Source organism: Desmodus rotundus, chromosome 6 (assembly GCF_022682495.2).
Source record: "Desmodus rotundus isolate HL8 chromosome 6, HLdesRot8A.1, whole genome shotgun sequence".
Taxonomy (NCBI): Eukaryota; Metazoa; Chordata; class Mammalia; order Chiroptera; family Phyllostomidae; genus Desmodus; species Desmodus rotundus.
The window spans coordinates 9,921,842-9,942,357 of record NC_071392.1 but is presented as its reverse complement, the minus strand read 5'-3'; the positions used below and the strand labels follow the sequence as shown (position 1 = coordinate 9,942,357).

Genomic DNA, 20,516 nt, shown 5'->3' with positions numbered 1-20,516 from the left:
CCTGGTCTCCAGTTGGGGGTGTACGAGAAGGAACGTATCAATGTTCCGCTCTCCCTCCCTTCCTTTCTCTCTCAAAATAAAGAAATAAAATCAAAAATAAATGGTGGTAAAGGACCATGAAGTAAGGCAGAAGCTGGGGCCTGTGGAATAAAAAGAGGCACATAGTGTGGGAAAACCAGCTCAGAACTGAGGAGCATCCCCGGCATTACATGGTGAAGGCCCCGCGGCCTCCGGAGTTGCGTCCCCTGGGCCCTTGCCCCACAGCATCCTGTGCGGATTTTGGCCTGTTTTCCGTATGCGCCTCTGCAGGGTCCCGACTGGACGTGTGCCTGCTCTTCCATGGGTCAGTGTCCCGGGGTTTTTGCTGTAGGGCCGGGGTTAGCTTAGTGTTATTTCTTCCCGAGGACGTTGCTGAGGGGCGACTGGTTTTTGTATAGCTTCGATTCCTTTTGTTTTGCTTGCGAGTGTTAGATTGTTCATATGGGATTTTTAAGGTTTGAGCTTTGATTGGCTCGTTCTGTCTTCTGGGCCTTGTCAAATGACAAAAATTCTAAAGATCTAGTTGGCTTTATTGAACAATTTATGAACCGAGTAGCATCCCAGCTAGCAAATTGAAAGAAGCTCTACCATATTGTACAGAAGGGAGGTTTTTTAAAGGCAGGAAGGGGGCAGTAAAAGGAAATTATTAGCAAAGAATGCATTGTTTCGGGCAAGGCCGCCCTACAAAGGGGAGTGGAGGGGCCTACTGTTTGTTACCTTACTACTGCTGGCCAGGTAATTCCAGGCTGACTGGTTAAACGTTACATTGCTGCGAGAGGTGAAAACTGTGATTAGGTTATATGTTAAGTCTTGGTTTGTTGATGTGGGGCTTTGCACAGGGACTCCATTTTGGGCCTCTTGCTTCTTTTTAACAGCCTATGTGTATTTTAGTTTCCACAGTTCCAGGTGCAGCCTGTGAACTCAAAGACGGGAGTCAGCTTGTGAAATCAGTGTTAGTGATGACTTGCACCTCCTGTCCGTGAGCTGGGATGACTGCACAGACAGATGCAGAGACTTTGGCAGCAGCTTATTTTGGGAATCTGGGCAAGGCTCTTACCTTGATCTGCCCGGCATTCCAGCTGTCCGTTGCCGTCAGCCCCGTTGCACACCTGTGCTCGTTACCACAGACCCTGTGCTGCCCACTCTCTTGTACTGCTGTGCACATGGACGGTGTGTGATAGTTGTTGAAAGATGCTTTGGACTTAGGTACTGCAGGACCAAATGGAGATGCCATTGAAAAAATGAAATTTAAGAATCAAAGCTTCTGAAATGCATTTCATGTATATTTAGACCCATTTAAGCAATTTTTCATTACTTCTAAAACATCTGGGATAATCATGGAAGTGCACTGGTAAATGTGTGTTCTAAAGAAGGAAGATTTGACTTTACTCATGAAATTAACTTAAAACACTTTTCTCTCCAATAGCTACTAAATTGCCTTTCAGAGGGATCTCTTTGGGGAGCCATTACCATGTGCATATTTATTTCACCGTCATGCAATTAGCTTGATGTTAGCTTGTCCCAGCAGCTCTGCCTCGTTCTCCGCTGTGAGTGACGCTTTGTGTGAGAATCTGTCGCGCTGAGGAAACCAGCTGTGCGGCGCCACTAGCAGCCATTCCCTTGCTCGGAGCAGTCGGGAAGAGAAAGGCGGACCGCGGTAAAAGCCGTTGCACGCAGTTCCCCACTGATTCCGGCTCCTCGAGAAGTGAATACTGGGAGCTTTGTTTCGTGTGTGTTTATCAGGCCTGCTGATGCTTTAAGCAGAACTGTTTTATTTAGAAATCATTTCTGTATTTCATTTCTTTTTGTGCCTGATATTTGCTTAAATTTTCCTAATTTTAAAAACTATCAATCTGTTCTTCGAAAATTGTTTTTCGCTAAAAGTCATAAATCTTTTGTGGTTATGGTTAGTGTCAAAAACAGAGGAAGTACTTAAAGTGATAAAAATACGATTATGTTCAGGACCATTGCAAGCGGAAAAGAGACATCAGCACAGAGCAGGGCTCGCATCTGAATACGGCACCCCAAAGTCATCCCGGGGGATACGGTCCGGACCCCGGGGGGCGTCTGAAACTGCAGATAGTGCTGGGCCCTATGTGCCCCGTGTTTTTTCTGTGTGTGCGTACACAGATCTGTAATAAGTGTAATGGGTACGTTAGGCAAAGTAAGAGGTTCACGACGATAGTGGATAACACACTGGAACAGTTAGAACAGTACACTGTAACAAAAGTTACGTGAACGCGGTTTCTCTCTCAAATGCCTCCCGTGCTCCCCGCTCCCGTGACGACGTGAGATGGTGAAGCGCCTGTGTGACGAGATGAGTGAGTGAATGACAGAGGTGTCACACCGGGGTGTTAGGCTGCTGTGAGGGTGACCTGGGCTCGAGCACTGCGCTACCGTGCAGCCGATGTGATGAGCAAGGGGCCGCTGCGTGACTGCCGGGCGGGCAGTGGGTGTGGTGTAACCAGGCCGAACGGAGGCGAGATTCACAGGCCAGGCAGGACGGGGCAGGAAGGTGTGCGGTTTCACGGTGCTACTCAGAATGGCACGCAGCGTAAAACTTAGGAGTTGTGTATTTCTGGAATTTTCCACTTAATATTTTCAGACCACAGTTGACTGAGGGTAACCAAAACCTCGGAAAGTGAAACCACAGATAAGGGGGTACCTCTGTACAACACGGGCGAGTGGGGGTTTATAGCCAAGGAGCAGGGTGGGGGTCAGTGGACGGGGAATTACTGGAGGGAACAGCAGGGACACGGGGGATTCTGGCTAAACTGGTCTGACCCAGCAGGATTCTTCCTGCAGACAGGCCCAGGTGACCAGCCATCAACTAGCAGGTGGTGGAGGGACAAACCTGACAAAATATCTAGGGTGACCGGGTAGCAGGGGGAGTTCTGGTTAAACTGCCTCAGCAGGGCTCTTGTTCAGGCTGCACAGGTGGGCTGAGGAGAAGGGTCAGGAGACTGGCTGAGGTTTGGTCAAGTAAAGAATCTTTGTCACTAGACAGGAGGAATTAATATTTGAGAGAAGTTTGGTTGTATCTATTTATTTAAAATACTATTTAAGTGAGTAGTAAAGTTTTCATTAATGAGGTTAAAATTAACAACCACCCAGACAAACCTTATCCAGCCTCTTTCCTAGGCAGACAGTTTTCTCTTTAGTGATGAGATATTCCTGTGGTGTGAAGGCCTGTACCCTTATGGAACGAAGTTGAAAATAGGGCCTTGTTTATTGTTTCCATAGTGAAGCATGCAGCTTTTGGCCCTCCTATTTCTGCTTTCAGAGAATTCACAATGGCAGAAATCGAGCACTTTGTAGACCCCAGCGAGAAGGAGCACCCCAAGTTCCAGACAGTGGCAGACCTGCACCTTTGTTTGTATTCCGCCAGAGCCCAGGTCAGCGGGCAGTCTGCTCGGAAAATGCGCCTCGGGGATGCTGTTGAGCAGGTAAGATTCCAGAGGTGACTTAATGTAGGTTATGCCGGTCCGGGGTTTGTAGCACTTAGCAACTTCTGTGTACTGGATGACAAAATATTTTATATTAGCAGTCATTTTATTACTTGTTTTTATACAGTGTGTATTATATACTGTTATTACTGTGGCAGGAAATTACCTCAACATGGCAATTTGTGGGCCATCGGGGTTAACGTGAAGAAAATGAGTAGGGACCACTTAGGAAAGAGACCTTAGTTTGAACTGTGCTTTAGCAGTCCGAGTTTTAAAAATACGAAGTACTTCTTGGGAAACATTTGACTCACAGAGAGCAAGCCCCCTAGATCTTAAACTCTGCTCTATTACTGACAGTAATTGGGAGAAAGTCTTACATACAATAGAACTTCTCTAATTATTTGCCTAGAGAAATGCGTGCGTGAAAACTTTTCTGACAGCAGCAGCCTGGTTGCCCTGGGGAGCAGTGAGCCTCCTGTCCCTGAAAATATCCAAGTAGAGGCTGGGTGACAACGTGTTGGCCACCTGGCAGGGGGCTGGATGATTCCTGAGATCCTCCCAGGACTGAAGTAGTAAGACTACGTACACTGTTTGGGGCTCACATATTGTAGGGGGTGAGAATGCATTAAATCCCCTCAACACGTCTTACTACTTTGGGGAGTTCAGAAGGAATGTATTTGTCATTCCTTAGGATACTATGGTGAACGCCATTTTTAGTATTGCAGATTTAGAAGGTATAAGGTATTAGGCTAAATTTTTCTTGACCCAGTGAGTATGGTAGAGTAACTTCATTTTGAATAACTCCATTATTATCAGCTTGTTAACTTGACATTAACCCCTATAAAAATAGCCAAAATCACCTCCTCGGTTTTGAGATTATTCCGAAAGCTGGATAAATTAGTTTACTGTGTGTTTCAAATATTTTTCAGATTTGACTAACTCAGTGGAAGATGGTCCTTGGCCTTGCAGAGAGTTAATGTGTTTCTTTTTCCTTTCTCTATGCTTGCCTGTGTAGTTACATACTTACCCTTTCACTCATTTACCTTTAGGGCGTGATCAACAACTCAGTGTTGGGCTATTTCATTGGCCGAATCTACCTCTTCCTCACGAAGGTTGGAGTGTCGCCAGACAAGCTCCGCTTCCGACAGCACATGGAGAACGAGATGGCCCATTATGCCTGTGACTGTTGGGACGCCGAGTCCAAAACGTCCTACGTAAGTGTGGCGGGATGGCTTTCAGGGTGTGATCTCACAACGCTGCGCAGAGGCAGGGGTGCCAAAGTTGCCTTCTGTGCACCCGATGCCAGAGTGGAACAGAGGAAGAGGCCTTCCCTTGAGCACCTGGGGGAGTGGCTGCCCTACACTCCTGTGAGGGGCTGCTCTGTGCCCCGGTGCCCTCTGTAGTCTTAGATGTCTTAGCAGAGGGGTGGGGACGCCACTGTGCAGCCCAGGGGTAGGTGGTGGCAGTGGGGGTGTCCCTGAGTGCACCCACGAGGACCCAGGCAAACACTGTGAAGGGCGGTGGAGCCGAGTAAAGAAAGCCCTGGTGCTCTTAGTGTGGAGAGCTATTCGGTGATGGGGGGACAGACCAGCAGATTCTTTCTGACCTCTTGTTTAGGAATGACCTTTTCTCAAGTTCTGTGCATTTAATAGTTCAGAGAGGTATTAAACCAACCCCCCCCCCCCGGCCGTGGATGTTGGACTGAAACTGAGGATGGAAAGGCGTTTGGATACGGGAAGTGCTTTCCGCATGGATGGCCGTGGGAACAGAGCAGCACCCAGGCCTGGGTGAGAGCCTCTGGCGGCCTGTTCGGTCCTGGAGGGCCTTCTCAGCCCTGTGGACACTTCAGCCCTGGGTCCGTGTCCCACATGTCCCTGGTTTTACTTTTACTTCTTAAAGGGTCTTTTAAGATTGATTTTTTAGATTAAAAATAAAAATTAGTTATTAAAAATTAGTCCTTTTGTAAAACAAAGAGCAAAAAATAATTCTGAGGAATACTGAGTAGAAAGTGAAACTCACAATTATGAGACTCTCCCCAAAAGCGTTCCCTGTTTCTTTTCTCGATCAGATGTTTTCTGTAGTAAATATTGCAGGCTTTGCGGATCTCTGTTGCCTCTCTTCTTTGTTGTTGTCAGGTTGGGGTTTTTTAAGCCCTTTAAAAATATAAAAACCGTACTGAGCCTCAGGGGCCTCGGTTCGCCAGGCCTTGCTTCTCTGTGCTTTGCAGAGACGCACCCTCTGAACCTGCGTAATGCTGTGCGTACTCCACAGCAGCTGTTCTTGGCGTGGGTTTAATCTGTTCTTTCTCCTCTGTGGGCTCAGGAAGGAGTCTGTAATCTGTTAGGTCTTTCTTGTAACTTTGTTTCTTCACAGGCTTGTTTGACATGTGTGTGCCAAAATGACAGTAGTAGTTATTTTTGAATGATACAGATGCTGATTACTTTCTTTACATGTCTTAGATTTTCTGGAGTTTCTTTTTATTTTCAAATCAAACCAAGATAATATTTTCTGGGTTGTGTGGGGAAAGCATATCTTTTTCTCTTTGTTCCATACCAGGTCCCTTTCGTAGTTTGCTCTCACTCCAAGTTAAACCAGGCAAGGGTCTTGCTGTCTGTTTAGATTCTGAGTCTGGCCTGGGTTACATTGCATCTGTTGTGTTTGTGTATTCGTTCAACATTTGTAATTGTTAGTGGCTGTGTATTATCTTAGGTAATCTTCACCATTACCCCACTCATAGGTATTATTTCTGAGGCAACTGAAGTGCTGAGAAGTTACGTAATTTGCTGGAGTCTACAGCTAGTGAGTGGTGGAGGTGGGACTCGAACCAGGGCTGGTAGGCTCCTCCCTGTGCTCTTAATTACCCCTTGTGCTACGTTGCTGTAGTAACCCTCCCACACTCCTGCTCATCCATTCCTGAGGGCCACTTGAGTTGTGGCCAAGCCTTCAAGGACTAGGGATCAGAAAATATGGGCCTAGTAAGTCTTGGGGGTGTGAGGTACAGCATGGTGACTATAGTTAATAATACTGTATTGCATATTTGAAAGTTGCTAAGAAAATTGATCTTAAAAGTTCTCATCGTAAGAAAAAAAATTCTATGACTATTAATGGTGATGGATATTGGCGAGACTTACCATGGTGATCATTTTGCAGTGTATACAAATATAAATCATCACAGTGTATACCTGAAACTAATATAATGTTATATGTAAATTAGTACTAAATTTTTAAAAGTTAAAGAAAAAAAAGTTTAAATAATGATGTAGGCCTAGCCTTGAGATTAAGCTACAATGTTTTGTGTGAGGTCATTGGAAAACTGGACTAAACAAAACCAGAAGCTCCCAAGTAACAGAATTTAAAGAAGAGGGAGAACTCCATTAAAAACTAGGACTTTCTTTTAGTGTGCTTCATATTTAATTTTTTTAATAAAACATAGTTACTGCTACAGCTAACGCTCCACCCTTCTCTCCCCTTCTCAGAGGTGACTGCTGTCCCAAAGCCGTTCACCGTTCCCAGGCATGTTTCTGTGGTTTTACCTTTTAGCACAGGCAGCCTTCATCGACACCCCTGGTAGATGGTAGCCACCAGGTTTATACACTCGAGATATCAGTATACCACTTGTCGTCTTAGTGTCAGATGACCAAGCTGAGTATCTTCGGGCTTCGTTCTCGAATTCCAGTTTTGCTGTTGTTTTGTGTTGGGGTTTCTGAGCTTGTGAGTTGTGCATTTGCTCTCTCTATTCCAAGCACATGCGGTACCATGCACTTGGAAAGCTCGTGATAGTTGAACTTTCCCTCTTTGGACCAAAGGCAAAAATTAAATATTCACGAAAACTGATTAGCTATTTACTAAAATAAGCTTTTTATCTCGTTTGTTCTTATTCAAATAACAGATTCTAAAGGGTCTTTGAAAACAATTTAAATTGTGCTCTTGAAAAGTGTCTTTGGTACTACCAAAAATGGAACCTGGCACCCACGCTGGTTTTCAGCTTTATCCTGTGACCCAAACATGACCTGCTCTTCACTGGATTTTCTCTTGCAGGGTAGGAAGCAGCCGTCTGACGTGAGCTGTGAGAGTTGTGGACATTTCACCCCAAAATGCATGGTGGTTTCTGCTAGATTTATTTTAAATCCTGGTCACCAATTTGAAACACACCCATTTTTTCCCCTGGGTTCACAATTTATTTCCATAGTTAAATCCTAGAATTTGTTAGTGTCTCCCACATCCCCAGCATGGCAGAAGGGTCTGTCCAGAAGGCAAGAAGACTGCTGTGTGTGCGCTGAGAGTTAGGCTGACCAGGCTGTCGCTGCCTGGTGTGCGAAACCACCCCATTCACACACTCGTACAAGCCAGTGGGTAGTCAGCACTCGAGCTGTCCTTGAGTACGTCAGAGTTAGCGATAATCCGCACGCACTTGTGAGTGAATCCAAAGCCAGGAATTAAACGTTCTCATCCATTCTGTCTTCTCAGGGCTGGATTGAGATCGTGGGATGTGCTGACCGGTCCTGTTACGACCTTTCCTGTCATGCGCGCGCCACCAAAGTCCCCCTGATAGCTGAGAAGCCGCTGAAAGAGCCCATATCCTTTCTAGTGACGCCTGCACTCGGGGCTGGAGTGTAAAGGTCTTGGAGTTAGACAAGGCCAGGCCCTCCCTTGTGCTGTGGTAAACTGAGGTGTGTGATCCTTCGGGGCGAGACTTCCACCTGCGGCTTCACCCATCTCACTGCTCCTTTCCCTTTCTCTCCACTCGTAATCTCTCTCGTGCCCACCCGCTGTTTGCTCCTTAAAAGAAGTATTTTCAGAAAAATGCTCCAAGTGTCTCTCAGGGTGTGGACCAATTTGTCTCAGCCATTTCCAAAATGCATTTACCCACACCCGCACCTGCCTGCATACCCTTTACATAAAGGGTACCTGGTGAATACTTTCGCTGTTGAAAGCAGAGTGCCATTTTATGGTAGATAAAAATAGTAATTTAGCTCGCTTGTTATGTTAATCAGCACGGTAGAAATGTACCTCCTTTACCCGGCAGGGAATTTGTGAGCTGATCTTAGGACGAGGCCAGTGGTGCTGGACATTTTAGAAATGAATTAAATTATTATCGGAACTTACTGTGCCATCTGTTGGGTTATATTGCTGGTTAGGTGATATCCCTTTGTCTCACTGTAACTTTGAAAGGAACCTCTGTTGTCGGTGTCTAATGTTGAATGATTGGTGTTTCTCAGGAGCATTTCCCAAAATGCTGAGGCAGTTCTCTGTTGTTGGATTCCTTGACTGCTTCGTACAGAACCGTCAACGTTGTTCAGTTTGAGCCCAATAAGGGTGCAGTCGGCAAGGCGTATAAGAAGGACGCGAAGCTGGTGATGGAGCACCTTGCCGTGTGTGATGAGTGGTACATTACAGAAATGGAGAAGCTACTGAATGAGAAAGGGTAAGGTTTAAGATGTGTGCTTTTACAGGGGCTCCAGGCAGATACGTCCCTCTGCCAGCTTCTGAAAACTGGGCTGAGATTAGTGTCTTCAGAAATTCTTTGCAGCTTAGCACTTTTTCTTGGCTGCAGCTCAAGGACTGGGTTTCCAGAGATGTAGGTATTAGTACCAGAAGCAGGTTTGAAATGGACTGTAAAGATAATTTTCCTTTCCCGATAACTTTCTTAGACATGGAGACTTGTCCAAGGTAGTGACTGAGGAAGGATTAGAAACTGTATCTATCTTTACGTCAGTGCTCTTTTTTTTGAGCTTTGGAGTAGTCTCTCTGATTGGTTTGAGCATAAATATAAAAATAGGAGAGAAGAATCTTTAAAGGAATACAACAAAATTCAGCACTAAACAGTGCAATATTTACTGTATCTGGCAGACAAGAATTTGTGGAATGTGAAAATGTGACCCATAACGAGGAGAAGAGTCGATCCAAAGAAACACTTAGAAATGACAAACATGATGGAGTAAATACAAATACATCAGGGTATTAAAACAGTTATTGAACGTGTGCTGTACATGCTCAGTGACGTGAGGGAAAGCACGAACACGTGGGGCGAGAAACGGAACATGTGTAAAAACAGAACTGATGGAAGGAACATCGAGGGGCAGTACCCCAATGAAAACTCACTGAATGGACCTAACAAGATATTTAATATTGCAGAAGAAAATTATTGGACCTAATGTAGCAATAGAAACTACTTAAAGTAAGGCATAGAAAAAGGGACCAGGGGAAAAAAATGTTTCTTGGGACAGTGTGAGGCACTCTGACGTGTAATCGTGAGTCAGAGGGAGAGGATATAGAGCAAAAATATCTGAAGATGCATCAGTAGCTGAAATTTTTCCAAATTTGATTCAAACTGTAAATTCAGACATTCAAGATCAACCCCAAGCACAATAAACAAAGAAAACTACATTAAGGCACATTATTAGTTTCCAAATTGCTGGAAACCAATAATGAATAGAAAACTCCCTGGTGGCCAGGGGAGAAAAGGCTCATTACGTTAAAAGGAGCAAAGAGAAGAATGATTAGAGAGTTCTGATCAAAAACTGGGCAAGCTACTGTGTAGTAGAATGACAATTTTTAAAGTGATTACAGACAAAGATCCTGGACCCCGCAAAAATATCCTTCAAAAATGAAGAGAAAAAGCTTTCAGACAAACTAAAGCTCAGAGAGTTCGTTGCCAGCAGCCCTACACTGGGAACAGCCCAAGGAATGTTAAAGGATGTTCTTTAAGCAGAAGCGTGGAAATTTAGATCTACACAAAGAAGTTAAGAGCTCTAGGAACGCTAAATATGTGGGGAGGTATAAATGACATTTTCACTGACTTCTTTAAAATGATATGTCCTTTTCTTTAAAAGATAATGGACTGTTTAAAGCAAAAACAGTAACAGTGTATTGTGAAATGTATGCCATCAGTAACTCAAAGGATGGGAGCGGAGCATTGGGAACACACCCTTGTAAGGCATGTGTTTGTATGTGCTGTGGCAGAACGTTATTTGTAGGTAGACTATGATAAGTTAATAAAAGTACATGTAGTAAATTCTAGAGCAGTTACCTAGAAAAAACACAAAAACCAAAGGGATGTAACTAATAAGCCGGTAAAGGAGATAAAATAGAATAATAAAAAATACTCCAGGAAAAGACAGAAGAGGAAGAATGAACAAAGAACAGATCGGACAAATACAAAATTACTCACGAGATGGTAGGTTTGAATTCAACAATATTGGTGATTACGCCGAGTATATGACCTAACCAATGGTTTTCCACCGGTGTGCCACAGGAAGTTTTAAAGCATGCAATACCGGAGTATTTAGTCAGAGGCACTGACCTCTTGTCCCTGAGATTGTCATACTAAAAAATGACAACAGCCAGCACAACAGTAGCTGTCCAGTGTGAATACCCTGCCTTGAACCATAAATAATAGGTCATGTCGTACAGTTGCATCTTACTGGTCACATTGCATAACAGGATTATGTCTGATTGGTTAATTCTTGGTACTAGAAACCCTTTTATACAAGTATAGGCATCTGATTTTTTAAAAAGTCACTTTGGAGCAAAAAAGGTAGGTAATTACTATTATTACTTTTTTGTAAGTCAAAATATACCTTTCTTTTCTCAGATTGGCAAAAAAAATATTTTTGGTGTGGTGCACAATTTTAGTAATTAGTTTATGTGTGCTATGAGATGGAGGAGGTTGAAAATTGCTGATCTAAAAACTTGAATGAATAGCCGTTGTCAGGCTGTTTAAAAACTTTGAGATCCGATTAAATTAAATGCTGTTTACAGGAAACTTACTGTGATTGTAGTACACAATAGGTTTAAAAGTAAAAGAATCAAAAGTATTTCCATGCAAATATTAATCAGAAAGGTGGATTGGCTCTATTAATATCTCAAGAGTAGACATCAGAACCAGAAAATTAGCGGCGGCAGAGTTGCATTTCATACTGTAAAGGGGTCAGCTCATCAGGAAGGTGTATCACTTCTGTGTGCAGCTAAAAACAACTTCAGAATGCGTAAAGCAGAACTGAAAAGAAAAATCGACCAATCCACTTTTCTCGGAGATTTCTTCGCCCCTTTCTCAGTAATTGGTGAAATAAGTAGACAAAAAAAAATAATTGGAATTCGAAGGTCACTATTAATCAACTCTAATGTCAGTTATAGAACGTGTAACAGCCAGAGCACACATTTTTTAAGTACACTTGACCATCTTTCATACTATTTTTGTACAGCCCTCCAGCTAAGGGTGAGTTTTGCATTTTTAAAGCGTTAAACGTTTAAGAAAAAGAACACCAGGGACCGCATATGGCCGCAAACCCCGGAATCTTGTGTGACTGGCTCCACGCAGAGTTTGCCAGCATGTGCCCCAGACGTCAGACGCAGTGAAGGGAGCCTTACACGGAAGGGCCTGTGTGAGACTCCGGGGAAGGCAAACCTGTCTGTGGTGCAGGAAGCATGGCGGCGGTGAGCTGGGGCGGAGGGGTGGAGAGCAGGGCCGCGGGGGAGCCCCGCAGCGATGGGGCTGCACATGCGCGCACACTTCTCTCGAGAACCATCGAGGGTGCACATGCCCGTTTCATTGGGAAAATTTTACAACATTTCTCGTCTCCCAGAATGCAACATCTATTTATGTGGAAACAACATCAAATCTTATTAAAATGGACATAGATCGCTAGTTAGATTATATCCACAAATAAGACGGTTTCCTTTTTTAATTCTCACATACTGGCTACCTCCTTGCTCATTTCAGCTTTTTAAAACTATTACCTACTCTACTTAGACTGTGCTCTCAGAGAGGGTACACATGCTACTGTCAATGGAACGGAATCTTTGATGTGTGCACACACAAACTTTGACAGAACGTACAGATGGAGGAAATCAGTGAAAACCACTGATGTGATGCATGGGATTGTCACTGCGGGACACCAGCAAAACTCAGCGCACCGCGTGCCAGCCGTGCAGCTTCAAAGGCAACCACGGGGGGGGGGGGGGTGGGGGTGGCGCTCTTTTCCCAGCACTGCGAAGCTTGTGAGAAATCAAAATTGATCGTCCTGATGCGAGGAAATGCCTCATACGCGCTGTATAAATGTGGACTCTTGGGACCTGAAACTGAATGGGTGTATCTCAGGACATGAACCTCCTGCAGGCAGGATTTGGGGGGGATAATATTTTATATTGGCATATCAAACAGACTCATTAAACTCTTAAGCTGATCTTCATCGACATGAATGTCAAAGTTTACTTTGGAAATAAAGTGGGAGTTTTAAAATTACTCTCTATAAGATGGCAAGCTGGTCATTTTTACATCTGTTGGGACAGTGAAGAGAACAGTGGTCTTCTGCCAGCAGAATTATTTCTAACAAATTTATTCTAATTACCCTAAAACTGAATTCTTTAAAAAATTGTTTTGGGTTTTACCATGATCTCAAAACCAAAGGAATTAGTCATTAAGTCACTGACAGAATTTTATAAAACTAGTCATATATTCGGGTGCCTCCCAGAATATACTGTTTGGTGCCATTGTTAGAATAATACTTAATTTGGTATTTCTTATGAACTAATTTAAGTTTGACTTCAGCTGTTAATCCTGAAGAGTTGACTCAGTTGTAGTGCACTGAAAACGGAGAACAGTTTAGCAGTCTGTAAAGCCCCTTTAGACTAAGGCCCGGGGCTGCATGTTTTCACTAATATATAATATGCCTTGTTTCTTCACAGGGAATTCACTGTTGAAACTGAAGGGAAAACATTTCAGTTAACAAAAGACATGGTCAGTGTGAAGAGATTCCAGAAAACACTATATGGTAAATTTGTAAAAATAGTTAAGAAACAAAAAATATCATCACTCCTTAAAGTTTTTTTTTAACTTTTATAACAACAATTTTACTGAAATTTTGAAGAGGATAGATAAGTTCTTAATGTCACAACCTTAATTTTGATGAATATGTTTAGCACATTATCTTGGGCCTTTTTAAAAAGACATAATTGTACTCACACTGGAAAATAATTTATAATGCCACCTTTATATTTCTTGTGACCTGAGGTGCATATGAAGAATATCTCTGATTAAAAAGATGTTTTTTTCATTTTAAGGAAAAGGGCTTTTGTTTCTTAAGTAAGAGAGGATTTCACTCCTTCTGCTTTTTTTTTTTTTTGGCAAATTAATTTCTTAAAATTCCCTTAGATTAATGGTCTTTCATGCTTTTTCAAAAGCCAAGGAGATGATTATTTTTCATATTGGGTTGGCCAAAAAGTCCGTATTTTTTTTCCATAAAATAGAAGACACGTTTTTCATTTTCACCAATAACTTTATTGATTTGGATATGTTGAGTATGTTGGTGATCTCCTGCTATTGGCTTCTACTGGGTAGAGGCTAGGGGCGCTGCTAAACATCTTCCAATGCATGAGACAGCCCCACGGCAAAGAATTATTTGGTCATCATGTCAATAGTACGAAGAAACTTCGCAAACCACTTTTGACGTGTTCAGTCAGTCGTAGCACCTTCTCCATACACTGCACAAATCTTTTTTTGTTTCAGCTGGGTTTTTACCTTTCTTGAAATAATAAAGCATAACACGCTGAAAATGTTGCATATATTCTTCTATCTTCAATATTAAAATGGCTGCACAAAAATTCACCAATTTTGATAAAGTTTCTTTTAAACGTACACTGATATGACAGCTGTCACAATACACTGTAACAGAATTGTGTCAAATGAAATCAAAGACAGCTAAGCGCTGCTAGAGCTATTACTGTGTGGAAAAAACTTAACAGGCTTTTTGGCCCACGTGATAGGAGGAACTCTGTGAATGGGGACACGAGTGTTTTGGAACATCTGCGAAGCATGCTCACGATTCGTGTGGCTGTGTGAAAGCTCCTGGAAACCGAGCGGGGGTTATTCGGAAGCTCCTGCCGGTGGAGAGAGCAGGCCTGCTTTCCCACTCATTGCTGGCCCGCGTCACAGCCAGGCTTCGGTGGGCTCAGAGCAGTCTGAGGAAGCCAACGGGAAGTGGGGGTCTTCTTCGTGACCTGGGGCTGTGCAGTTGCACCCTGGCCGCTGGCTCAGAGCCGTGCCACACCATTGCTCGGTGCCATGGCAGGATGGGCAGGAAATGCCTCGGTGGTGTTTCCGAATGTTGTTCTTACTCTTTATCAGAGACAAAGGAAGTAGCCTCTCTCTTCTTCCACATATGTGAGTTTTTAGTTCTAGTTACCTCATTTTCCTGGAAACATAAACTCTCCAAGGTTAAGGTCAGTTACCTCAGACCTTGACAGTGCTTAGCAGTGCTTCTGTTCGGAATAAAATATACTGAGGAGTACATTCCTGTACATACCACAGAGACAGGCTCCCCCACGGGAAGTGCCGCGGGGCCCCCGGTAAATGTCTTTGACTGCTGATCCCGGAGCAGACTGGGCTCTTAAGGTCCTCCTCACCCCAGAACCATGGAAACACTGTGGCAGTAACTCAGCTTTTAAAGAGTTCTCATCCAGATAGCAAGTAAAACAAACCATTTGATACTTGTTGTGTTTAAGAATTTTTTTTAAAGATTTTATTTATTTTTAGAGAGAGGGGAAGGAGGGAGAAAGAGGGGGGGAACATTGATTGGTTGCCTCTCACGCATGCCACAACCAGGGATCGAACCCCAGCCCGGGCATGTGCCCTGACTGGGAATTAAGATTTGTGGGACAAGGCTTAACCAACTGAGCCACGCTGGTCAGGGCGGGAATTAGTTTTGTTAGTTTTGCCAGCTGTCGTGGTAGTTCGTTAATTCCAGCAAACCCTTACAGAAGCTGTAGAGCTTTTAGTACTTCCCGCATAGGCAAGGCAGGTGGTGGAGTGTGGGCACTGCTGTTCACAGCTCACCAGCTGGGGAAGGAGTGCCTCGGTGCCCAGCTTCGTTTCTATGCTGTAGAAACAGTTTAATTTTTATTTTTTTAATCCAACTTTCTCTGTAAAGGCATCGTTTGACCTACCAGCAGGTAGCTTTTAGGAACGTTCTGATTTCTTCATTCTGGCGTCCAGGATCGACTGGCGCTCACCTAGAATAGAGAGATTTTGGGTGCTGACGAGGGTTGTGGCGAGAGGACCTGCAGGGCACTGTGCGGGCTTTGAGAGCGCGTGACTGAACCTCTCTCCCTCTCGCAGTGGAGGAGGTGGTTCCGAATGTGATCGAGCCCTCCTTCGGCCTGGGCAGGATCATGTACACGGTGTTGGAGCACACGTTCCACGTGCGCGAGGGAGACGAGCAGAGAACGGTAAGTGGTCCCGAGCGGGTGTCGTCTTCTTGCAGGGGGTCAGAGAAGAAGTCTGCCGAGGCACGTTAGTAAGACTGAATGACCAGTGAGTTGTTTTTCACTGAGACGCACTGATGGTGCTGCCAGCTGTCTTTGCCTAGCTGTCCGCCAGGCAGAACAGCGCCTTGTGTCACTTCCTTTGAACTTGGGGGGTGTGGGCCGTTCTCCGTGCCAGTGTTGTAGCTGCTTGGTGCTCTCCATTCTGAGACAGAACGTACTCCTTCCGGGGAATATCCTTTCTTGCATCAATGGAAGGAGTGATATTTGCTGCGTATATTTATGTTTTCAGAAAACTGGAAAGGAGGGGATGGCTCATAGAATTTGGCTACTGGTATTTGGGGTATAGCCCCCCCCACCATTCAAGCATTGCTAAAGACAAATATTTATAAGACGTCTTCGCCAGCTTCGCAAGTTTTCTTTCTGAATCCCTGTCCCCAGTCTTCCGCGTCATCTCTTCACTGTGCCTCACCCCGCCTTCCCCCCTCGCCTCTGCCGCAGGGGCTGCAGGTCGTCACGTGCAGACACAGGTTTCCAGGAAAACCGGTAAAGTCTGACGTACTGCTGGTAGTACGTAGCTAATAAAGTTACTGTTTCATTCTCTGCCCGAATTGCATCTTCTCCTGACATTTAAGGAGCAGCTTCCCGTCCATTCCGCAGAGAGAAGGAACCCGGGCACGCAGAGTGAGGCTGGCTGGTGGCGTCCCCAGCCGAGCGCGTTCGCCTTCCATGTGCAGTTTGCTCCAACTTTTCTGTTTGTCTAATTTTTTTAAAAAGGTTTTTAAAAAATCTTTTAGCTATTCCTTTGAATTTCACAATATTGAGAAAACAAGAGTTTTGATAGAGCCTTTAAGTGCTAAGCGAGAGTAAATTAGTGACGGTGTTTCATGAATTGTAGAGATTCCTGTCATAAAGACCAATTTGATTAGGCTGTGGGAAACCAAAAATGTTTTTAAATGGTTAGCGTGGTCTCTAAATCCACTTTCCTGCGAATTTGGTATAAAAACATCGTCAGTGAGATTTTAAAAAGTTTTTTTTTCCATAAAGGCAGGTCCCCATTTCTCTCTCTCACGGAACTGTCACAGGGTGGCGACGAGGAGTTGAGTTCTGAGTGGCCCGGCCCTGCAGCCACACCGGTGCGCTCTGGGGTTTACTTATGGCTCAGTGCTCCCAGTTGCTTGGCATTTACAGTGAATTATCTGGGGGTGGGCTGAACAGGGACCCCGTGTCATTTATCCCTGGGGCCTGTTCATTCTGAGTTCTATATTCTTGCCGTCAAACAAACCTGTTGTATAAATACTATTTAAGAACTGTCTTCAGTTCTCATTTCCAGCCCAGAATGGCAGGCTGGTTTGCCTTCCACAGACCGTCTTCACACCTTCGTTTCGGAGCAACTCCGAGCCCTTTCTAGGAGCTGCTTCAGGGGCCTGTGCGTCTCAGTATAGGTGCAGAGAACGTTCTCCTTCGCTTTCTAGTTTTTCTTTTGGACTTATATGGTGAGCTACTTAAACTTTTTGGTTGCTTTCTGCTATGCTGAAACCCTTAAAGAACAGAATGGGGTTTTGTTTCAGGATCTCCCCCATTACTATTTGGTGATTTGGAGGGAGGTTTTTTAGGGATCTGCACAGAAAGAGGCAGGGATGTAAGGCTCTTTATGTGGTGCAACAGTCGGCATCTTCTGTGGAGCGTGGAGATGATGCGCAGCGCTTTCACTTCATTTCACCTTTGCAGCCAGCCCGGGAAGCAGGCAGAGCAGGTGGGAGAGACTACTTTTATCTTTAGATGGAGAAACCCAGGGCCAGAGAGAGAGAGGTCAGCTGAGTTGGCCCAAATCCAGGGCTAAGAAGCAGGTCTTTCTGGTTCTGGTTAGCCTGCTGAACTCTCTCCTGCTGCTGCTTGTAGTGTGTGATCTGGTAGTTTGATAATGAAGTAAGGACATTAGCACTTAGATTTTTACATACTAACACGTTTGCCTTTCTTCCTTTCATCTAGTTCTTCAGTTTCCCGGCCGTGGTGGCTCCGTTCAAATGTTCGGTCCTTCCTTTGAGCCAAAACCAGGAGTTCATGCCATTTGTCAGGGAGTTATGTAAGCAAATCCAGTTGAGTAATCTTGGTGGGAACACTGTCAAGTAGACTGAATTTTAGATAATGTTTTGGTTTTGTTTTTTAATAAAAATAAGTGATTTAAGCCTCTGGTCTTATTTCTGAGAGAGTAGCTCAGAGTATTTGCTCCCAGCGTTTGAATGAGTCAGAGGTGGGGCCTGGAGTCAGATTTGAAGCACCCTTGTTTCTCTTGTTGGCCTCGGCTCTCTGCTCACTTCGCGGGGGACACACAGGTGGACCTGTAGCCACTGGACCCACCGCGCTGGCAGGGAGCCTTGTGGTCACCTGGTGCGGCTCCCTTATCTCAGAGTTGGGAAATGGGAAGAATTCAGTTCATTGAGCAGCTCAGGGTTGTGCAGGGGGAGGTGGTGGAGTGAAGACCTGCCTCAGGATTCAGCTGATGGTCTGACGCTCGTCCCCCTGCAGCTGTGGGCGGTGTGGGCGTGAGGGAGGGGCTGGGCTCCAGCTCTAGCAAGGGGCTTAGTAAACTTTGGGGATGTTCCTTAGTGTTCTCCTGTCTTAGTTCCTTTTGTAAGTCTCCTCATCTTGCAAGACAGCATTTAGATGACACTGGGACTCTCCATTATTCTACTTTGAATTTTCTTCATTTATTTTGCACAGCGGAAGCCCTGACCAGGAACGGTGTCTCCCACAAAGTGGACGATTCCTCTGGGTCCATCGGAAGACGCTACGCCAGGACTGACGAGATTGGCGTGGCTTTCGGCATCACCATTGACTTTGACACCGTGAACAAGACCCCGCACACTGCGACTCTGCGGGACCGAGACTCCATGCGGCAGATCCGCGCAGAGGTGGCTGGCCTGCCCCTGGCCCCCGAGGCCTTAGAAACGTGTGCTGGTTCCTTCTGACTTGAGCTGGGTGTCGGTGCATTTATGCTCCCCCTCCTTTTTTTAATGTCTGGTTCTAATCACTGGCTCGAATCAGACAGTGCACAGACTCCCAAGTCCCCTTGGTTTGATTATGAACATACCCATTATCACTTCTCTCATATTTTATGGCTGTTTGGATCACTCTGGGCTCGTTCTCCAGCAGTTTGCTTTTATGGCCGTTTGTTTATTTGGGCAGGAGAACTGGGGTCCCAAGTGGCTTTGAGAGGCTCAGATATTTTCGTCTTTACGTTTCTGTATGAATGTGCACCTGTGCAGGCATAAACTTTCTGTGCTAGTCTGCTTAAAACAATGCGTGTGTCTTAGTAATCTTTCCTAACGGGAAGGTGACAGTGGGGATGAGAAAAGTGCAGGGTGAAAGGCAGGAGTGGCCGGTGTCACTGACAGCCGCCTGACCAACTCCTTCATCTCGAGCAGGTTTTCATGAGAGTGCCTGGTAATGGCTCAGCTTGATGCAGACAGTCAGTCGTAGGGAAAAACAGGCAAAAGCCTGCTTCTCCCAAATGAGTTTGTGGTCTAATTCAGAAGTCACAGATTGCTGGCTTGTCTTTTTACAAAACCAGATCTGCCTCCCTGGACCCACATCCCATGTCTCCGTGGTTCTCATGGGTGGTCCCTGGGCCACCTGGGAACTTGTCTGATGAGCAGACTCTACCCCAGACCTACTGAGTCAGAAGCAGGGGGTAGGGCTGGGCCTGGGGCGGGAGAGGGGGCGGGCAGAACTGTTTTAGCAAGATCTCTACATGGTCCTGATGCTCATGTTTGCGAACTCCCGCTGCACGGCAGCAGGGTTTGGGTGCGGCTGAGGGACAGGCTGGGCCCCGTTGGGGCTCTCCAGTGTACCATCTCCCCTCTTCGAGTTACATGAGTGACCCCTGTTCTGAGAGCTAAATTTAACACACGTGAAGTGACTTAAGGACACAGAGCTAGAATTGTCAGGAAGGGCCTTGTGGGGCCTGGCGGGCACTCTGGGCTGCGGAAGAGCGTGGCCCCAGGTCTGTGGGGGGAGGCTGCACAGGGAAGGACGGGAAACATTGTGCAGGACCAGTGTGTAGGGGACCTCGTCGTCGCGTGAACACTGGGCTGGCGCTGCGAGGCTCCTGAGTTCGGGATGAATCCTTTTCGACAATCTCACCAAGTTGGCTGACTCTTGGGTTTCTCTTTCCTTTTACCCCAGGTCTCTGAACTGCCCAGTGTGGTCCGAGATCTGGCCAACGGCAGCATCACGTGGGCCGATGTGGAAGCCAGGTACCCTCTCTTTGAAGGGCAAGAAACTGGGAAAAAAGAGACGATCGAGGATTGAGGACATTTTCAGCAACTTTTGACCATTTGCACTAAAAAAGTAAAACCTTAAACTCTTATCATGTCCACTTTACAAAAAAAACGCATTGTGATGGCTTCTGGGGACTGCATTTCACCCTCGGCAGCCGCCGATCTCGCCCCCATTAAAGTGGAGGAGTGCCGCACCAGCCTGTCGTCCGTGTGCCCGTGTGTTGCATTTCCGGGAGAGCTGCTTCCCCCGCCTCTGGATCGGCACTGTCACAGCTCACTGCTGAACACACTGACACGGTTTTCCTCAGCAGCTTTATTGCAGTGTCACTTACGTGCCGTAAAACTCGGCCACGTGAAGTGTGATTCAGTGATGTTTAGCACACTTAAGGAGTTGTGCAGCCGCCACCGCACGCCGACTGTAGAACATTTCCATCACTCCCAAAAGAGGTCTCCAGTGCACTTAGCACGCCCACATCCCAACCCCAGC

General features: G+C 45.5%; 1 protein-coding gene across 1 annotated transcript in view; it reads left to right on the top strand.

Moving 5' to 3' along the window:
• Window positions 1-20,226, top strand: part of GARS1 (glycyl-tRNA synthetase 1) — a 40,821-nt gene extending 20,595 nt beyond the window's left edge. The window contains exons 9-17 of the mRNA XM_053926183.2: window positions 3,323-3,485; window positions 4,535-4,699; window positions 7,953-8,061; window positions 8,766-8,910; window positions 13,173-13,258; window positions 15,601-15,710; window positions 17,739-17,832; window positions 18,471-18,661; window positions 19,935-20,226. Of these exons, the coding sequence (XP_053782158.1) occupies window positions 3,323-3,485; window positions 4,535-4,699; window positions 7,953-8,061; window positions 8,766-8,910; window positions 13,173-13,258; window positions 15,601-15,710; window positions 17,739-17,832; window positions 18,471-18,661; window positions 19,935-20,060 (1,189 nt within the window). The 3' untranslated portion in view covers window positions 20,061-20,226. The remainder of the gene's footprint in view (window positions 1-3,322; window positions 3,486-4,534; window positions 4,700-7,952; window positions 8,062-8,765; window positions 8,911-13,172; window positions 13,259-15,600; window positions 15,711-17,738; window positions 17,833-18,470; window positions 18,662-19,934) is intronic.
• Window positions 20,227-20,516: the final 290 nt, after the last annotated feature.